Raw genomic sequence first — 17028 nt, 5'->3', positions numbered from 1 at the left:
CTGCGGAGGGGTCACCGCAGAAGCGGCCCCGCAGAAGCGAGGATGGGAACCGCAGAAGCGGTTAGATGTGAAAGGAGCAGGGACCGCAGATGCGGGGGTATTGGCCGCATCTGCGCAAGAGCAGAAATGAGAAGAAGGACCGCAGAAGCGGTGATTGGCGCAGGTGCGATGAGGGCTCCGCAGATGCGGACTCGTAGAAGTGGCGAGGAGTCCGCATGTGCGGTAGTCGCTGGGCAGAATGTTTTAAAAAGCGGTGTTGAGTTCATTTCACCCGTTTTTCTCTTCTTTGGGGCGATTTTGGAGCTTTTTGAGAGGGACTTCCACCTAGCAACTTGGAGGTAAGTTAATCCCACCTATCTTGAGTTAAATACATTGATTATGTATGGATTTTAGCATGTAAATTGGTAGAAATTTGGGGTTTTGGTGGAAAGACCTAGAAATTTATATTCTTGGAATTTGACCACGATTTTGGGCATGAAATTAAGAGGAAATTATATATTTGAGTTCGTGAGGCCATGGGTAAACTTTATCTTCGAAAAATTTCGGAATCCGGGCACGTGGGCCCGAGGGAAATTTTGTCAACTTTTCGATCAGGGTTAGGAATCGTTATAAATTGGATTAATATGAGTAGTTTATCATATATTAATGTATTTGCATAATCATTGGCTAGTTTTGGAGTATTTAGCATCGATTCAAGTGTTTGGAAGGGCGTGGAATGCCGGTTATGGATCTTCGGAGCGAGGTGAGTCTCCTTTCTAACCTTGTAAGAGGGAATTGTCCCCATAGGTGAAATAATTAATTATGTGCTCCTATTTGTGGGGGCTACGTACGCTCGAGGTGACGAGAATCCGTGCATAGCTACTAATATGTGTAAGTCCGGATAGTCTAGGATCCAAAAGCATGTTATACTTGGAATATTTGCAACCTTATTGATAGTTGAGTCGCTTAAATCCTATCAAAGTGGTAAATGAATTTCTAAAAAGAATTAAACGTCATTTTTCTAAATTGTTAAAAGAGAATTTGGTTTTCTTTGGACAATTGTTTCATGATGACTTCTTGATTGATTGTCTGTGCGTGTTTAAATTCTGGAACTTGCCGAACGCCTCGGTAGATTAAGTAGATGCATCTATGGTTCGTGTCGCTCGACCCTCGGTAGTGCACAGTTTATATTTCTGTTGGATCGGGCCATACGACCTCGGCATGTATTGCGCATGCTTGTATTGCTTGCCTTGAGATTTATTGATATTGTTGTCTGCTCTCCCGGCTTGAGATAATTATTATTTAATGGATTATGAAACCGTAGACTTTAAATAAAAAGGAATTTTCACCTGTTTAGTGACTCATTTAATTTTTACTGTTTTCGTGAGTCATCGCATAAATAAAATAACTGGACCTTTAGTAAGTGTGAAGTTGCCATCTCGTCTCTACTTCTTCGAGATTAGGCGGGATATTTACTGAGTACACGTTGTTTTTGTACTCATACTAGACTTCTGTGTATTTTTGTTGCACAGGCACATGCACCTCTAGTGGCTTAGTGGGCGTAGCAGCATGGTTGGCACGGAGACTAGGTGAGCTGTATTTCCTCGAGGCGATCCGCAGCTAGTATAGTCTCTCTCAGGATTTTCTTTATTTTCTGTCTAATTGTATTCCGGACAGCTGTTGTACTTTATTCGATTTTCTTAGAAATTGCTCATGCACTTGTGACACCGGGTTCTGGGATGGTTATGAAGTATTTTGTATTAATTACTTATCATTTAGTTTGAGTTGAAGCGATTATCTTTTTAATTGGTATATTTGAAGGAAAATCATAGATTTCAAGAGTATTAAAACGAAAATTTAATTAAGTATTTTTGGTTGGCTTGCCTGATTGTGGTGTCTGGCGCCATCATGACTCTTAGTGGATTTTGGGTCGTTACACAACCAGTTTGGAGAGTGTTGAAAAAAAAAAGGAAAAAGAAAGAGAAAAAAAAAATCAAAATCAAAGAAAATACAAAAAGAAAAGAAAAGAAATAGAAAATACACCTCATATTCCTCTTATCCAAGCTAGTGAATGCGTAGTTGTGCTTAAAGAAGAAGGGTCAAATTGTATATGATTTTGTGGCATTGCTTGAATTGGTCACGAAGAGTGTGTATTTGAAAGCTAAAGAGTAGTATATTAAAGTGATTAGGATGGTGTGCCACTATTTTCCCAAATAGACCCGTCCTTTAGCCAATATTACACCCGTAAAGACCTAATTGATCATAGACTTCACAAGCTTATATTAGTAGAGACATACACTACGGGCAAGCCTATGGTACGACCTCGGGATGCACATGAATTTCTTTACGAGAGTGAGTGAATTCTTTCGGGTTCTAAGTCCTTAAATTATACTTAAATGTATATTTGGGTGTGTGGACTAATTTCTCTCTTTGATTGTGGTGAGAGCGCATGATTTATAAAGGATTGGTAAAGTCTAGGCATTTTGAGTTGACACAAGAAGTGAGTCATAGTAGGGAATGTATTGGCGTCATCTTTTGAGGTTAGGATGTTAGAAGAAGTCACACAAATATTTTAAATAGTCTTGGCATAGGTCTAATTTTGAATAAAGATGTCGATAGTTCTTATGTTGGGTTCTAATTGTTGATATAAATCATTGTCATTGGTAGGATCCTTGAGGATGTTTTGAAAGGTGTTTCTTGCCATTGTGCTTAATTTTGAAAGTTGCTCGAGGACGAGCAAGAGTTTAAGTGTGAGGTGTTGATAAACGGTGAAAAATGCATATTTTTTAGTGTACTTTCATCTCGTAACTGGTGTGAATGTAGGAGATTACATGAGTTTTTTGTAGTTAATTATGCTAATTACATGCATTCTTATATGTGGGAGCAAGTTGGATCAAAGATGAGCAAAAGAAGTTGATTTGGGACCAAAAGACAAAAGAAGAACTTTGCTCGTTCACTCTCGCGTGCACACAAGAGAGTGAACGAGCTAGCTGAGAGGAGCTTGGAAAAAAAACAGCGGATTAAGGCAAAAAGGCATGGAAGTGCACGAGAGACCTAGAAGAAAAAGAAAAAGAGAAGAACTTCGCTCGTTCACTCTCGTGTGCGCACGAAAGAGTGAGCGAGCTAACCTAAAAAGGCTGTTCCAAATTTGGCTTGTATTATTTCGCCCTAATCAAACCCTATCCTATATAAATAGTCCTTAAACTCACTTTTGAAAGGGAATTCGACCTAAGGAGGCAAGAACACACAAGGAGCAAGGCGGAGAATTCTTCTACGAGTTTTTCACTTTCTTCTCCTATTTCCGTTATTGGTTATGAATTTTAGTATTGTAGTTTTACATACTTTTATGAGCAGCTAATTCTATTATCTTTGGTTTTGATGGAACCTTTTGTAGGATGAATTCTTGATACGTTTTGATATAATTGAGTCTTTGAATTTTTCGATTTGTTCAATTACGTGCTTATTTAAGTTAATTGAAGAGCTTACAATTAACGGTGCTTATTTATTATGTATTGCTTGAAAAAGAGTACATATTTAGGTGGATGTAGAACAACATCACTCCTAACGCATATGAAAGGTCAATACGGCAAGTTTAAAAGCGAGATTAGAGATAATGAAGTTTTGACGTGATCATAGTGAGCGGTGAAAAATTGTCGAGCTAGTGTAATTCGAGCGAATATGACTAGTACATTATTGTAGTTGCTCGAAAGAGAATTACGATAAGTCGAGTGCTCACGATCAGTAGATAATAATTAGGCAAAATTATACAAGAAGTAGCGGAGGATTCCGACAATTGGAAAAATCATAACTCTAGACTTCCTTAATCTTAGCTCCAACCCTTAGTATCTTTAATTATTAATTTATTAGTTAATTAATTAAACATAAGAATCTTAATATTTCTAACTTAAAAATTGTTCGAACTTGTCCTTCTCGGTGATAGTGAACAGTCATAGCAAAACCTAAGCTCCGAACTCTTAGATCGGATTATATTTGCAACGACCGCTTATCATTTTTAAGACTAGAGTTGGGCGTAATCAATTAATTGCATTCTGCTTGATAACACGCGATGTCTAAAATCCCGTACTATTGAAAGTATTATATTTATGATATCGTTTGGCTAGGATTCAGCAAAGCTGTTAAGTTAAAAATCGAAGCCGAAAGAAAATTGCCTCTTATGAAGAGGCTGTAACAAGCAAAAAATAAATAAGAATAAAGTACAATTGAACCTATATGTGGAAAATATAATGATCATGTTCCATAAACAGCAGCCGCAATATACATTTTTCTTCATCATCGCAACAATTTTCCTGTACAGTCAACTGTTCGGATCAACTATTTGCCTTCTTCACCATCTACGGCCGAAGTTTCCGCGACCTCTTCCACCTCTGCCTCCAGAAAAGCGAGCTCTACCTCTCCTATCAGAGAAGCCACCACGACCACCACCAAATCTTCCACCTCTTGCCTGGTCTTTCTCTTGCAACCGAGGCAGTTCTTTTACTACCTCTAAGTTTACACCTTGGGTATTCTTCCCTGCAAAGCCCCACCGGGGTAACGGCAAAATCAATGAGATGTAATGAGAAAGAGCTTAGACAAGCTGCAACAATTTATCACTGATTATGGGGTTGCTTGAGTATATGGGTATTAAGAAGCAAACTATGATGAAGGCAGGCTCTAGAATAGAATTTTGTTTGGATGATTCTCATCTATCAATTACAGAAATGAAGAAACATACCTGCTAGAAACATAACCAGATCATCAGCAGATACATCAAAAACCGCACCCTTCCCATCAGCTGTCAAAGTAAGACCTTTGATTGATTCAACCTTGTCCTCTGGTAGGAACCTCCGCAAAACATTATATGCAAAGCTGCCATCATATTAACAAAGCAGAAAAGATCAACAGAGGAATTATTCAACAGAACAGCAGCAGGCTCTGGCCATAGCAGCTTTCACTGAGCTTCATCGTCATGGTATGACTTGTTAATTGGAGAAAGTAAGAAAGCATTTAGTGACATGGTTTAAATACTCACGAAGGTGCAAATATGGGCCTCCCACACTCAAGAAGTAGAGTAACACAGTTCTCCATGGAAGAAAGAAGCGACCGAGTCTTGATCTCAGAGTAGCCCTAGAAAGCAAGAGACCAGTCTAGTCAACCATAAGGCCCTTGGTTTCAACACCATACAAGTAATGAAGAGAAATACTTACAGCTGCCTTGGCAAGTGCCTTGGCAAGCAATTCTGCTGGTGATAGGTCAGAGGTGTTTAGAAGTTCTTCAGCAGCAGCCTTGAAAGCAGGTATTACACTACAGAGATTTGCAAACAAATGGAAATGATAAAGTGATGCTACATTAAAAATCAACCAAAGGCACAAATGAAAAACTTACCTATCAGAAATTTCAGCAACTGCTTCTGCTGCTTCTTTCCCAGCCGCTTTAGCAACATCAGCTGGCTGCGGAGCAGATAGATGCTCGAACTTCACACCAGATTCTCTTTCAATCCTAGAAATGTTGGACTTCTTAGGATCATAAAGCATTACCGCCACACCAGTATTTCCTGAATGGCATAACAAACAAATATAAGTAAGAATGTCCCTGAAGTCCAGTGATCAAAGAAAAGCAATTCCAACATCAGCAGCTCACCTGCCCGTCCTGTCCTTCCAGATCGATGAATATACGCTTCGACATCGCGTGGAGGCTCACACTGACCATACATGTTAAATTTAGCATTCAAATAACCAATAAGGCTGAGCATCCAAGTCGAATATGAATTTGTCGTATCAAACCTGAATAATTAATTGAACGTCGTCAATATCCAATCCACGGGCTGCTACATTTGTGGCCACTAATGTCAAGAATTTTCCTGATCTGAATCCAGAAAGTGTTACCTGGAACAGCATACAACAATCAGGGAAAGAGTTGTTAGTTGAGAATTGAAGGGATGTACCCCTTACCACAAATATAAAATTTGTTGAAGGAGTCAAGGAAAGTGACAAACAGTCAACTTATGCAAAGTCCTATTTGGCTTTTATATTCTTATCCATTAACAACAGAAGGTGATTACTCCTGGAGGAACTCTCATCCTCTTAAAGCAGCAAAGTCACCAAAAGGAGAGCGAGAAAGACGGCGAAACAGAGCACACAGAATAAAGCTATTTTAAACAAACTTTTACCTCACGCTGGGACTGTTGTATCTCTCCATGCAAAGCATGTGCCCCAGGCAATAAGCCGGCCAGCTCCGAAGCATAACCTCGTGTCTCGGTGAAAACAATAGTGCGGCCACCACTGATATTTCATGGGCAACAAAGAATGTTGGAGAATGAATTCATAACTTGATTGTCATTCTAAGAATTTCAATGGACAGATACTAAAAAAGGAGAAACAACCAACCTGCTGTAGCATCGAATAATATCAGGAATTAGCTGAGTACTGGCTGAACTAGAGCATGGTATAATAATATGTCTCACATTCTTACTGGCCTTCATTTTCTCATCACCAACAAGATCAGCTGTTTTCTTATCAGGTTTGAGAAACTTAGAAGATATCTGCCACCAAAACAGATAACTATTCAAGAGAGGAAAAAAAACGCAAGCTTATGACACAGAAGTTGTACATCTCCCTTCACCCCAAGGTCGCCTGTTTTCCAAGCCCCGCAAGAAGCAATTTGTTTAACTAAATAAACGAAGGGGCTAGAAATATTCCCAGGAGGAGAAAACACTGATTCGTACTTATAAAAAAAGAGAGATAATGAACTAACATGCTTCACCCAGCTTGGCAAAGTGGCACTGAAAAGAAGTGTTTGAACTTGGCTTGCATCTTCTACCTTGCCTTCAAAATTCAAAAGAGAAAAGGAGAAGAATAAACATAACAAAATCATTAAGATAACTAAGATGGGAGATCCCTGGAAATGACATTTAATGCACAGGCAAATTTCAGCTCCCAGAGAATATCAGGTTGACGTAAGTGACAGCACCGGATAAAGAGATGGTAAATGGTCAGAAAATGAGGGTAAGATAACCGCTGAATAGTATACCTAATATAAATTCCACATCATCAACAAAACCAATTTTCAGCATTTCATCAACTTCATCAAGAACACGGAACTTTAGAGACCTGAAATCAATATTTCCTCTTTCAATGTGGTCCTGCAGCAAAATTTGTAAGGAGTAATCTAAACTCTGTGAAGCATGAAAACATAAACCTACAGCAAATATTCCAGAGTCACCTAATATAAGACCGTTGAATATACTACCTTAACTCTTCCAGGAGTACCCACAACAATATCAACTCCTCGTTTCAATTGCACTTGTTGTTGTCCCATAGGAGAATTTCCATACAAACAACATGAAGTAAGCCCCACGGCCCGACCATAAAATTCAAAGTCAGCGAACACCTATAATTAACATGAAGTGAGAAAAGAGAACGCATAGGTTACACATTCGGTGAAGCAGTCAACTTGGGCAAGGCCTCTAAAATAATACCTGAAGTGCCAATTCCCTAGTAGGTAAGAGCACCAAAACACTAGGAGCCCTCCCATACCCTGTTTTCCGAGACGCTTTAGTAGGACCATTTGTCAGGGACTCCAATATGGGCAGCACAAAGGCCAATGTTTTACCCTGCAAATGTGGGAGCACAAAATTGAAGTAATAAATGCTTGCTAGTGACTATTTACTCAATGAAATATTTACAAATATGTCTTGTAATACTGGCAAATTTGGTTCATTAATTTTCTTATGCTAATAGAACAAAAGTGGGCACTATTCGTTTATCATAATGGTCAAGTAATGGACAGAAGTTCTTATCAACTCTCATGTTCTCAGAAAACTCATTTTAGATATACAATCCACATCAAAAGAGCAACTTGTGTATCTTACAGTAAGCCTCTAACAAATGGAGCGACGAAATGTGGGACATGAAACCACATAACACCAAAAAAAGGAGCTACTTTTTAGTAGGTCAGGTATTCAGTTAACAGCACAGGAATGAGAATCACATAAAGAACTAAGGTTCTATCTCTCTCCCCCTTAAGAGCCAAATGCATGTGTAGATGGTTATAGATGACTCCCCTAATCTTAATTTCCAAGGAAAGCATGGACATTGGTTATTGCATTCGGGGTTAGAATTTCCAAATGCCACAAACTAAACAGCCCATATTCAAACCAGTAAACATCAAGAGACCTTCAAATTTTACATGACAAGTTGCTATGATAGCCAGATTTTTGAAATATCAGCATGCAACTTTAAATTACAAACTGAACACAAAAAAATAGTAATAAAAATTAAGAATTTTCATTTCAGAAAGGTAATAGCAAAGAGTATTATATACCTGACCAGTGCGAGTTCGACCAACTAAGTCATTGCCATCAAAGATAGTATCAAAAGTCATAGCTTGAATAGGAAAGAGCGCTTGAATCCCCTTAGCAATCAGAGCCTCTCTTAAAGGAACAGAAATCCTAAAATTAGACAAAGCATTAGGATCCTCCTCTTTCTCTTCCTTTTTCTCCTCATCATCATCATTCTCCACCAATTTAGCCTTTTTCTTCTTCTTCGTCTTGTCATCCCCATTCAAATTACTCGGCTCCAGTATCTCCGAACTATCATCCTCCTCATCATCATCCAAGTTTAAAGCTTTTCGCTTCTTATCTTTCTTCTTACTCTTCTTAAGCTCTTCTGAATCAGACCCAGAATCAATCTTGGTCTTTTTCGACTTTTTAAGGGTGTCGGCGGATGATCCTTTTTCGCTCTTCTTCATCTTCTTCTTCAGCTCCTTCGGCTCTTCAGACCCAATTGTTTCACTTACAACAAGTGCAGGCATGAAAAAGGTTTTGTGAGGAGATGCTGCAAATGGTGTGGCAGTTAAGCTGCAATAGCAGGAGGAGGAAAGAGGAGGAAACTTGAGTTTAGGGTTTTTTATTTATAAGGTTTGGCGGTGGGATCGCTTCGAAGCCCTTGGATTGCAAATGAGTCCTGACGTTAATTGCTTACCGTCCGATTTTTAAAACATCCCCAACTTCGCGGGAATACTTTGACCATCAGCATTCAGCTCCTTCCTAATTGCTACTCTACTACTCTAGTATTTTATTTTTATTAAGTGTATGAATTTCCTTCTAATTAAAGTTAAAATTTTAGTGTTTTTATGTGTTTGATTATGAAAGAAGTGGAGAGAAATACAACTAACAATATTTTAGAATGAAGATTTTGATTTAAATTAAATCCTACTTCAACTGCAAAACTTCTTTTATTTTGATAGTGTAAGAAGAAATTTACACTTTGGTATATATAACTTACACTCAGGGATTTTTTGTGCCAAATATAATTTATTCAAGAATTACAATAATGGAATTAGTAATACAAAATTAACGTTATTAAATATTTGGTTTGTCGCACTAAAATTAATACAACATATCATGTAAAATACTTAATTATTTGATTCTTGCTTGAAGAATATTAGGACTTCGGACGCAAACAAAAGATCGAACTCTTAAATTAAATTAAAAGGCAGTCAGTTTATAATTATAACTTATGATGCTTGACCGTTATTAGCTTCTAGGAGAAAGACAGTGGTAGTTTTATGGCGAAATATATAAACGGCCCCTTCAAGTTGTCCTCAACGATCAACTGAACATCTTAACTGAGCCTATTTTCAGTTGGACACTTCTTCTCCACTAAAGTAGGACCTCGTGAACCCTTCACGTTGACATGGCAAAGTGTGTGCTTTATACTCAATTCTAAGCGCGTGAAACCCTCAAAATTAAGGGTTTTTTTTTCTTTCTTTTAAATTTAACTTTATTTTATGTGGGTCCCATTATATTTTATTTTCCACACATTAATTTCTCTTCCTTCCCAAAATATTCCATCTTCACCAAACCTCTTCTTCACCACATCTAAATCAAACAAAATCCACATTTTTAAATTTTAATCAGTTACAACAATAAACAATCCGATCCATGAATCTGGTAACCAAATAATTGAGGTTGGCATATCTCTTTGGGTAGGGAAAGTTAATGCAAACTTAGCCTCTTTTCTTCCTTTCTTCTTAACAAAACCACCTTAACCCACCATAAAACCATCATAGAGGGAAGGAAATTTTTTCCCATCTGATCTTGATTGAGTTTACCAAAAAAGGCAGAGTTGTTGCCCCCTTGTCTATTTTCATTGCAGTAGAAAGAAAACGAAAAAAATGATCTCCATTGCACAAATTTCTCCATTTTGACAATGGAGGTTGCATAATAAACTTTGACAATGAAGGATATGACTGATGCAGAAGAAGATGGAAGATGAAAGGGAGGGGGAAGAGGGAGGGCGGAAGGGGGAGGGGATAGGGATAGTGCTGCTCTTTACAAAAGTAAAGGAAGAATGTTTCTATTTCATTTTTAATGTATTATCTTTTTTTTTAAACTATGTGTCAATTTTTTATTCCAATTGACACGTGTCGTTTTTTAATTGGCTCATTTGACACATCATTGGCAAGTATAGCCCACGCATAAAGTCTTCAGCACTCGGGTGTTTACTTGATACACTTAATAAACACTTGAAGTGTCTAAATGGTAAATGGATCAGTTGGGATGTTCAGCTAGTCGTTAAGGACAACTTGAAGGGCCGTTTATGTATTTCGCCTAGTTTTATCCATTTAGTGCTTTATATATGGATAAGTTATTTCACGTTACCGCTGACATAAAATAATACAGTAATTGGTATATTAAGTTATATAAGAATTAATTATACGTGATTTAAATTACAAACCAAGCATCGAATAAAGTTATACCAAATTTTATATCATAATTATTTCATCTATTCTTCAAACCAAACAAGTAATCAGAGTATCGTTTGAAGGAATGAGATGGTGCCTCGACTTATGTAAATATTGCACGGGGCGTCTTATCTGGTCGCCCACATTTAAGTTATACCCATTTTTTTAAAAAGTTTTAACTTGTACCCACTTTTTAAACAACTTCAGTCCCCTTTCTCCTCCTCCTTCTCCTCCTTCGTTTTCTTCTTCTTCTTCTTCTTTCTTCTGCTGCAGTTGGTGCTGCTATGAAACTTCAGTTCAGGGATGATTGCCATAAGTATGTTTATCAGATTATTTAAAAATAAATTATAAATAATTACGTAAGTTAGCAGACAATAATTTGTGAATATTTCCACGTACAGGAAGTTTAAGGTCACACTTAGTGATTCTTTTCATGATAATTCTGTTCTTTTCACGTATATTTATTTCCAAAATTTTATGATTTAGATACTGTTGGCAATCTGATTATTTTATAGTGGTTTGATTATAACAAAACTAATGAATCCAGGACAAAAAAAACTTCAGCTTATTTAGTGCTGAAGTTTTTACAAATGAACTAAATAACTTCAGCATCTTCTGCTGAAGTTTTTGAAAAAGCTTATCCAGGACAAAAAAATTCCAGCTTATTTAGTGTTGAAGTTTTTATAAATGAACTAAATAACTTCAGCATCTTCTGCTGAAATTTTTGAAAAAGCTTAATGACAAAACTAATGAATCCAGGACAAAAAAACTTTAGCTTATTTAGTACAATTACAAATAAAAACTTCAGCAAATAGAGAACAAAACTTCAGCAACTATGCTTAAGTTCAGCAATTACAACAAAAACTTCAGCAAATAGAGAACAAAACTTCAGCTACTATGCTTAAGTTCAGCAATTACAAACAAAAACTTTAGCACACTTGGTTCAGCACACTTGCTACTTCAAGCCCGTCTACTAGAATGCTGAAGTTTTGCGTGATTGTCTTTGCTACTTCAGCCCGTATGCTGAAGTTACGCGGAAAAGTGGGTACGCTTACAATTATTTTTGTAAAGCGGGCACAAGTTAAAACGTGACCCAAAAAGCGAGTATAGATGCAAATCCCCCAACTTATTTACTAACTTTTGAGGTTGTTACATCTAAAGTATCAATTCATTATTTGGTCCTTTACAAAATGTCATTTTGCTTTGAGGATATTTTAAATTGTCGTCTTGGTTTATGACCCTTGTGGGACCTACAGGCCATCCAAGTCAGCATTTGTGATTGTGTTGGAAAATTGGTGCAAATGGCATCTTGCAATTAAAATATTATTAAACCATACAAAAAACGGAGAAAAAGAAGCCAACAAATTTCCTCCATCAGTGATCAGTCCAAGCTTCCCAAAACTTTCATTACGTGAAACAATAGCTGCATTGAGTTCATAGTTGTCTGGGCAAGTAATACATTATTTCAACTTTTGTTTTTTTAATTATTTTTTGAATTTTTTTGAGGAGGACGACTCAAAGAAGAAGATGAACCAGAAACGGGATTTGATTGTTGAAGCAGGAGATTTGTATATTAGCACTTAGTAGATAATAGTACAAAATGCAGGAGATTTGTGTTTCGAAGTAAAAGGTGAACCAGAAAAGAGATTTGACAGTGTAAGCAGGAGATTTATATATTAAAATGTAGGAGATCTTAGTAACAAATGTAGGAGATTTTTATATAATAAAACGTAGGAGATCTTAATACAAAATGCATGAGATTCTTTTGTTGAAATGCAGAATATATTAGTAAAAACTTTAGGAGATATTTATGTTATCATAAGAGATTTGATATATAAAGCATAGGAGATCTGTATATTAAATGTAGGAGGTTGCTATTATAAAATGCAAGAAACTGGTATTAATTGACTTTTATTTTTGCTTACAGGTGATCAATATATGTGGATATTAATGGGTGATTTGACTATTTGCATTGAGTTTGAGTCTAAGGAGAAGAAAATCGCCAGGCTGATCCATTATCGCCAAGGAGTATGTTATAATGATTTGGTAGAAGTAATATATTAGCTATGCAAGATAACATGTAATTCGGAAAACATTATTATGAGTTACAAGCCAATGGTTTTGGATAAAACTTGGCAAGAGACTCTGCATGATCTAATAGAGGATGATTTTGATTTAAAGTCCTATTTGATAATTGTTTATGAACGAGGTGCTAGGCCAATATTGAAAGTTTGTTTACATAAGGATGCAAATAAAATTGAAAAGACAAGTGCCATAAATTATGGAAGTGGTGATACACAAGTTATTGTGTAAAGCAATGATTGTAATATGATCCAAGAGCATTATAGTCCTATTGAGGAAAAGTTTGACGAACTTCCATTGGAGCATAACGTAACTCCCACATACCAATTTATGATTTTTGAACCATTTGTTCAGTAGAAGGTTATTTTAAGGAGGGAGAGAATTTTGAAATGTTATTTTGAAACGATCAAATGCTATAAAAAAATATGACTTAGGAGGATAGCTTTACAACCATGTTGAGCAACGAGTGTTGCAATGAAGGTAGATTTAGTGATCGTTCTGATCTTTTTTTTTTTTTATAAACATGGATATATATATATATATATATATATATATATATATATATATATATATATATATATATATATATATATATATATATTAGGGAATAAAGGTTACACCATTACCTATGTCCTTATGGGCATTTCCTACTTGGCTATTACAAAGCTTAGATATATCACTTAGGACATTTTGATTTCCTAATAATGCAAGCTTAGTGCATACATCCTTACTAAGTTATTTAACTAGATAAACAGGTCCTTCATGATCTGAAGTCAGAGCAATAGTTATAAAAAGAGGAGGATAATACATAATCTTAAGATCCCTGCCATTAGTCTCATGTAGAGCCCTTCTAGCTAGCTTGTGAGCATGCCTATTAGCTTCCCTGAAGTTGTGATGGATTCTTTGAAGATTCACCTGGAGCATTAATAACCTATAATCATGAATAATACTGTTAAACATTGTGTTTCCCTGGTCTATGCAATTTATGACGTTAGTTGAGTCAGTTTCCACTTCTACGGGAGAATATCCTTGTTCATGAGCAATACACAGGCCTTTTTTTAGATCCATCAGCTCTGCATGTAGAGGTGATAAGCGAGTATTTGAACCTTGAAAGACAAGTATCCAGTGGCCCAAGCTGTCCCTGAAGAGGCCTGCGAAGCGGCAGATGGATGTGTTTTCCTTATAGGAGCCATCAATGTTGAGTTTGACACAACCGTGTGATGGCTTGAGCCATGTAACAGTGGTTGGGACCTTTTTTGAGGAATGTATTCCTTATCTGTAAGAAGCCTGTATTCCTCAGCTTGTTTGTAGACATTTTTTAAGTAAAGCTTGTAAGTAGTGCTGTCATACATGTTATTATTTCTGTTGATCCAAATATTCCAAATAGCAAACGCGAAAAGAACCTTCCAGCTAATAATACTAGTTCTTAGGTTAAAATTATGATCGCGAATATTTGACATGTCAAGACCTAAGAGGAGCCAAAATTCCCTAACAGTTTTACACTCACGAAAGATATGTTTAATGGTTTCGTTGTTTAATTTGCATGTCGTGCAAACATGATCAATGTGGTTTAAGTAGTCTCTAGAAGGCAGTCTTTCATGGTAGCATTTCTAGACTAAGAACTTAATTTTGTTTGGGCAATTTAGGTCCCAGATCCAACTAAAGCCTTTATCTGAAAGAGAGTGGCTATTGATTAATTTACAACAAGATTTGGTAGTAAACAAACCATTTGTGTTTAGCGACCAAATGGGGGTGTCATATGTGTTTGGGCTTGGTGTAATAGCAGTTACATTGTTAGTCAAAGTTGGGGGAAGGATCATAGATAGTTGGGATATGTCCCACTTGTTGTTAATCCAAATATCTTTAATTGTGAGATTATTATCTTATTGATTTAGAGGCCTATTTATATAGTGGCGTGGGGGGGGGGTATTATAGATCCATTGATTATTCCAAACACTAAGTCTTGAGGAATTGTAGGGAACCAAGTGATTTCTTTGTTGCAAATAATCCAACGTTGGATAGTGCTATTCCAAATGAAAGAGGAGGATTTGACATTATTTCTGGATCCATGAAGCCCTAGGATAGTTTTTGCCCAAAGAGATTGAGTATTTGTAAGAAGTCTCCAAGAGAGGTTAGCTAGGTTGACTAGGTTTTTATTCTTAGCAGAGTGCATACCTAAGCCGCCATCCTTCTTATGTTTAGTGATGGTGTCCAGTTGACTAAGTGAAGTTTTTTGGATGTTGCATGTGTGCCTCAAATAAAATTACGCTGGATTTTGTCTATATTTTTTAGCACCTTGTAAGGGAGTAGTGAGTATTGCATTACATGGTTCGGGAGGGAGTTAAGGCATGAGGTAGCCAAGATGCTTCTACCAGCAATGTTCAGGCAGCTTTTCTTCCATGTAGCCAATCTAAATAGCATGTTATCAAGAATGAATTGATAGTCAGATGCCCTTGGTTTGGAATTTGTAATAGGAAAACTTAGATATTTACTAAAGGAGTGGCTAATTTTAATATTAAAAAGGCTAGAGAGACTAGAGGCTGTATTCTTAGGGCAATTTTTGGAGATAATAATTTTTGATTTTGCCCTATTGATGCTTTGACCAGAAAGGTTGCAAAAAAGATCCAGGCATTGCTTAATGGTATTGGCTGATTTTTTATTAATTTGTGCCATTAGGGTGCGGTCATTTGCAAAAGACAGATAGGATAATTGATGATCGTTTTTTTTTGTATAGTTACCGGGTCCCAATATCTATTATCCACTTTATGGTTGAGGGTAAAAAATATTTATAAAGAATGAATAGATATTAGGACATAGGATCACCTTGCCTGATGCCTCTACTGGGGGTGAAGAAATTTGTTCTTGAACCATTGACAAGGACAACTATTTTACTAGTTGTAACACAGTTCATTATAAGCTTACAAATAGTGGGTGGGAATCTAAAATAGGTAAGGGCTTTATGGACAAAGGACCATTCAAGGCGGTCAAAGGCCTTTTCTAGATCGATTTTTAGAATCATGTTATGCTTTTTACCACAATATTTATTCATTTGAGGATAAGCTCTTGGATGATGATAGCATTGTCACAAGCCTTTCTATTTTTAAAGAAGCTAGATTGGTATGGGCTAATTATAGAATACAGGAAAGGCTTTAATTGATTTGGTATGGGCTGATTAAGCAAAGAAAAGTATCATTAACACCGTCCGGGATGGTTCCACTATTAAATGCTCCTTGACATAAACTAATCACTGATTTCCCTATTGTACCCCAGTATTTTTGAAAGAAAAATGGGTGAAGGTCATCTGGGCCAAGTGCTTTGTAAGGTTTAAAAGAGAAGCAAGCTTTAGTAATCTCAGATTTAGTGAAAGGGTTATCAAGGGAGGAAAGGTCAATATTATTGAAGCTTTTAGGATCTTTTTTAATGCTATTCCAGTTGCTAGTGACATCGGAAGTTGTAAAAGTGTTCATAAAATAACTAAAAGTATGATTTATTATGGCATCTGGGTCATCAATCCAGTTGTTGTTATCACCCTTAAAGAAAATGATTTTGTTTTTTCTTTTCCTATTTGTAGCCATAATTTGAGAGAATTTGGACTTGGCATCACTTTCATTTAACCAATGAATTCTAGATCGAAGTTTCCAGTAGTCCTCCTCAATTTTAAGAATACCGCTGCAATTATTTTTTAGGAAAAATTCTAAATCTTGTAGGAAAGTACTAGCATGATAAGAAGGAGGTTTTTGGATGCCATTAAGTCTGGATATGATGCGTTTTCTTATTTTTGAAAATGTTACCAAAATTAATGTATTTCCAGTTAATGCTTTTATCTTTAAAAATGGATGTAGCCATGGTGAAGAAATTGTTAGACCAAGCATTTGACACAATACTTTTGAAATCGGGGTGCCTATACCAAAAAGGTTCAAGGCAGAAAGGTTTTGGATATTGAGGGCTTTGTTTAGGAATGAGATTAACTAGAAAGGGATTGTGATCCGAGTGAGTTTTTGGCAAGTGAGTAATAGAAGTATTTGAAAATGTTAATCCACTGTTCATTACCAAAATCTTTTATCAAGACGTTCCATGATTAGACTATTATTAGAGAATCTATGGTTGGACCAAGTATATTTGCAACCGTTAAAATCAAGATCAATTAAATTACAATAATTTAAATTGGACCAAAGCTGGTAGCCCTTCTACGGTTTATTGGCCTACCACCTAGTTTCTCATTTT

At 36.5% G+C, this 17028-nt stretch overlaps 1 protein-coding gene across 1 annotated transcript; it reads right to left on the bottom strand.

The window, feature by feature from the left end:
• On the bottom strand, positions 4049–8867 carry LOC109212482 (DEAD-box ATP-dependent RNA helicase 7-like). Its single transcript, XM_019376135.1, has 14 exons — positions 8299–8867; positions 7454–7588; positions 7225–7365; positions 7006–7117; positions 6730–6800; positions 6363–6517; positions 6146–6257; positions 5760–5861; positions 5617–5677; positions 5362–5530; positions 5184–5280; positions 5009–5103; positions 4712–4845; positions 4049–4509 (listed from the first exon to the last, which is right to left on the bottom strand). The coding sequence occupies exons 1-14, from the start codon at positions 8785–8787 to the stop codon at positions 4325–4327; spliced, it is 2058 nt and encodes a 685-aa protein (XP_019231680.1). The 5' UTR covers positions 8788–8867; the 3' UTR covers positions 4049–4324.

Source organism: Nicotiana attenuata, chromosome 2 (assembly GCF_001879085.1).
Source record: "Nicotiana attenuata strain UT chromosome 2, NIATTr2, whole genome shotgun sequence".
NCBI lineage: Eukaryota > Viridiplantae > Streptophyta > Magnoliopsida > Solanales > Solanaceae > Nicotiana > Nicotiana attenuata.
Note: the sequence above shows the minus strand (reverse complement) of the source record. Positions and strands in the feature narration are given on the sequence as shown.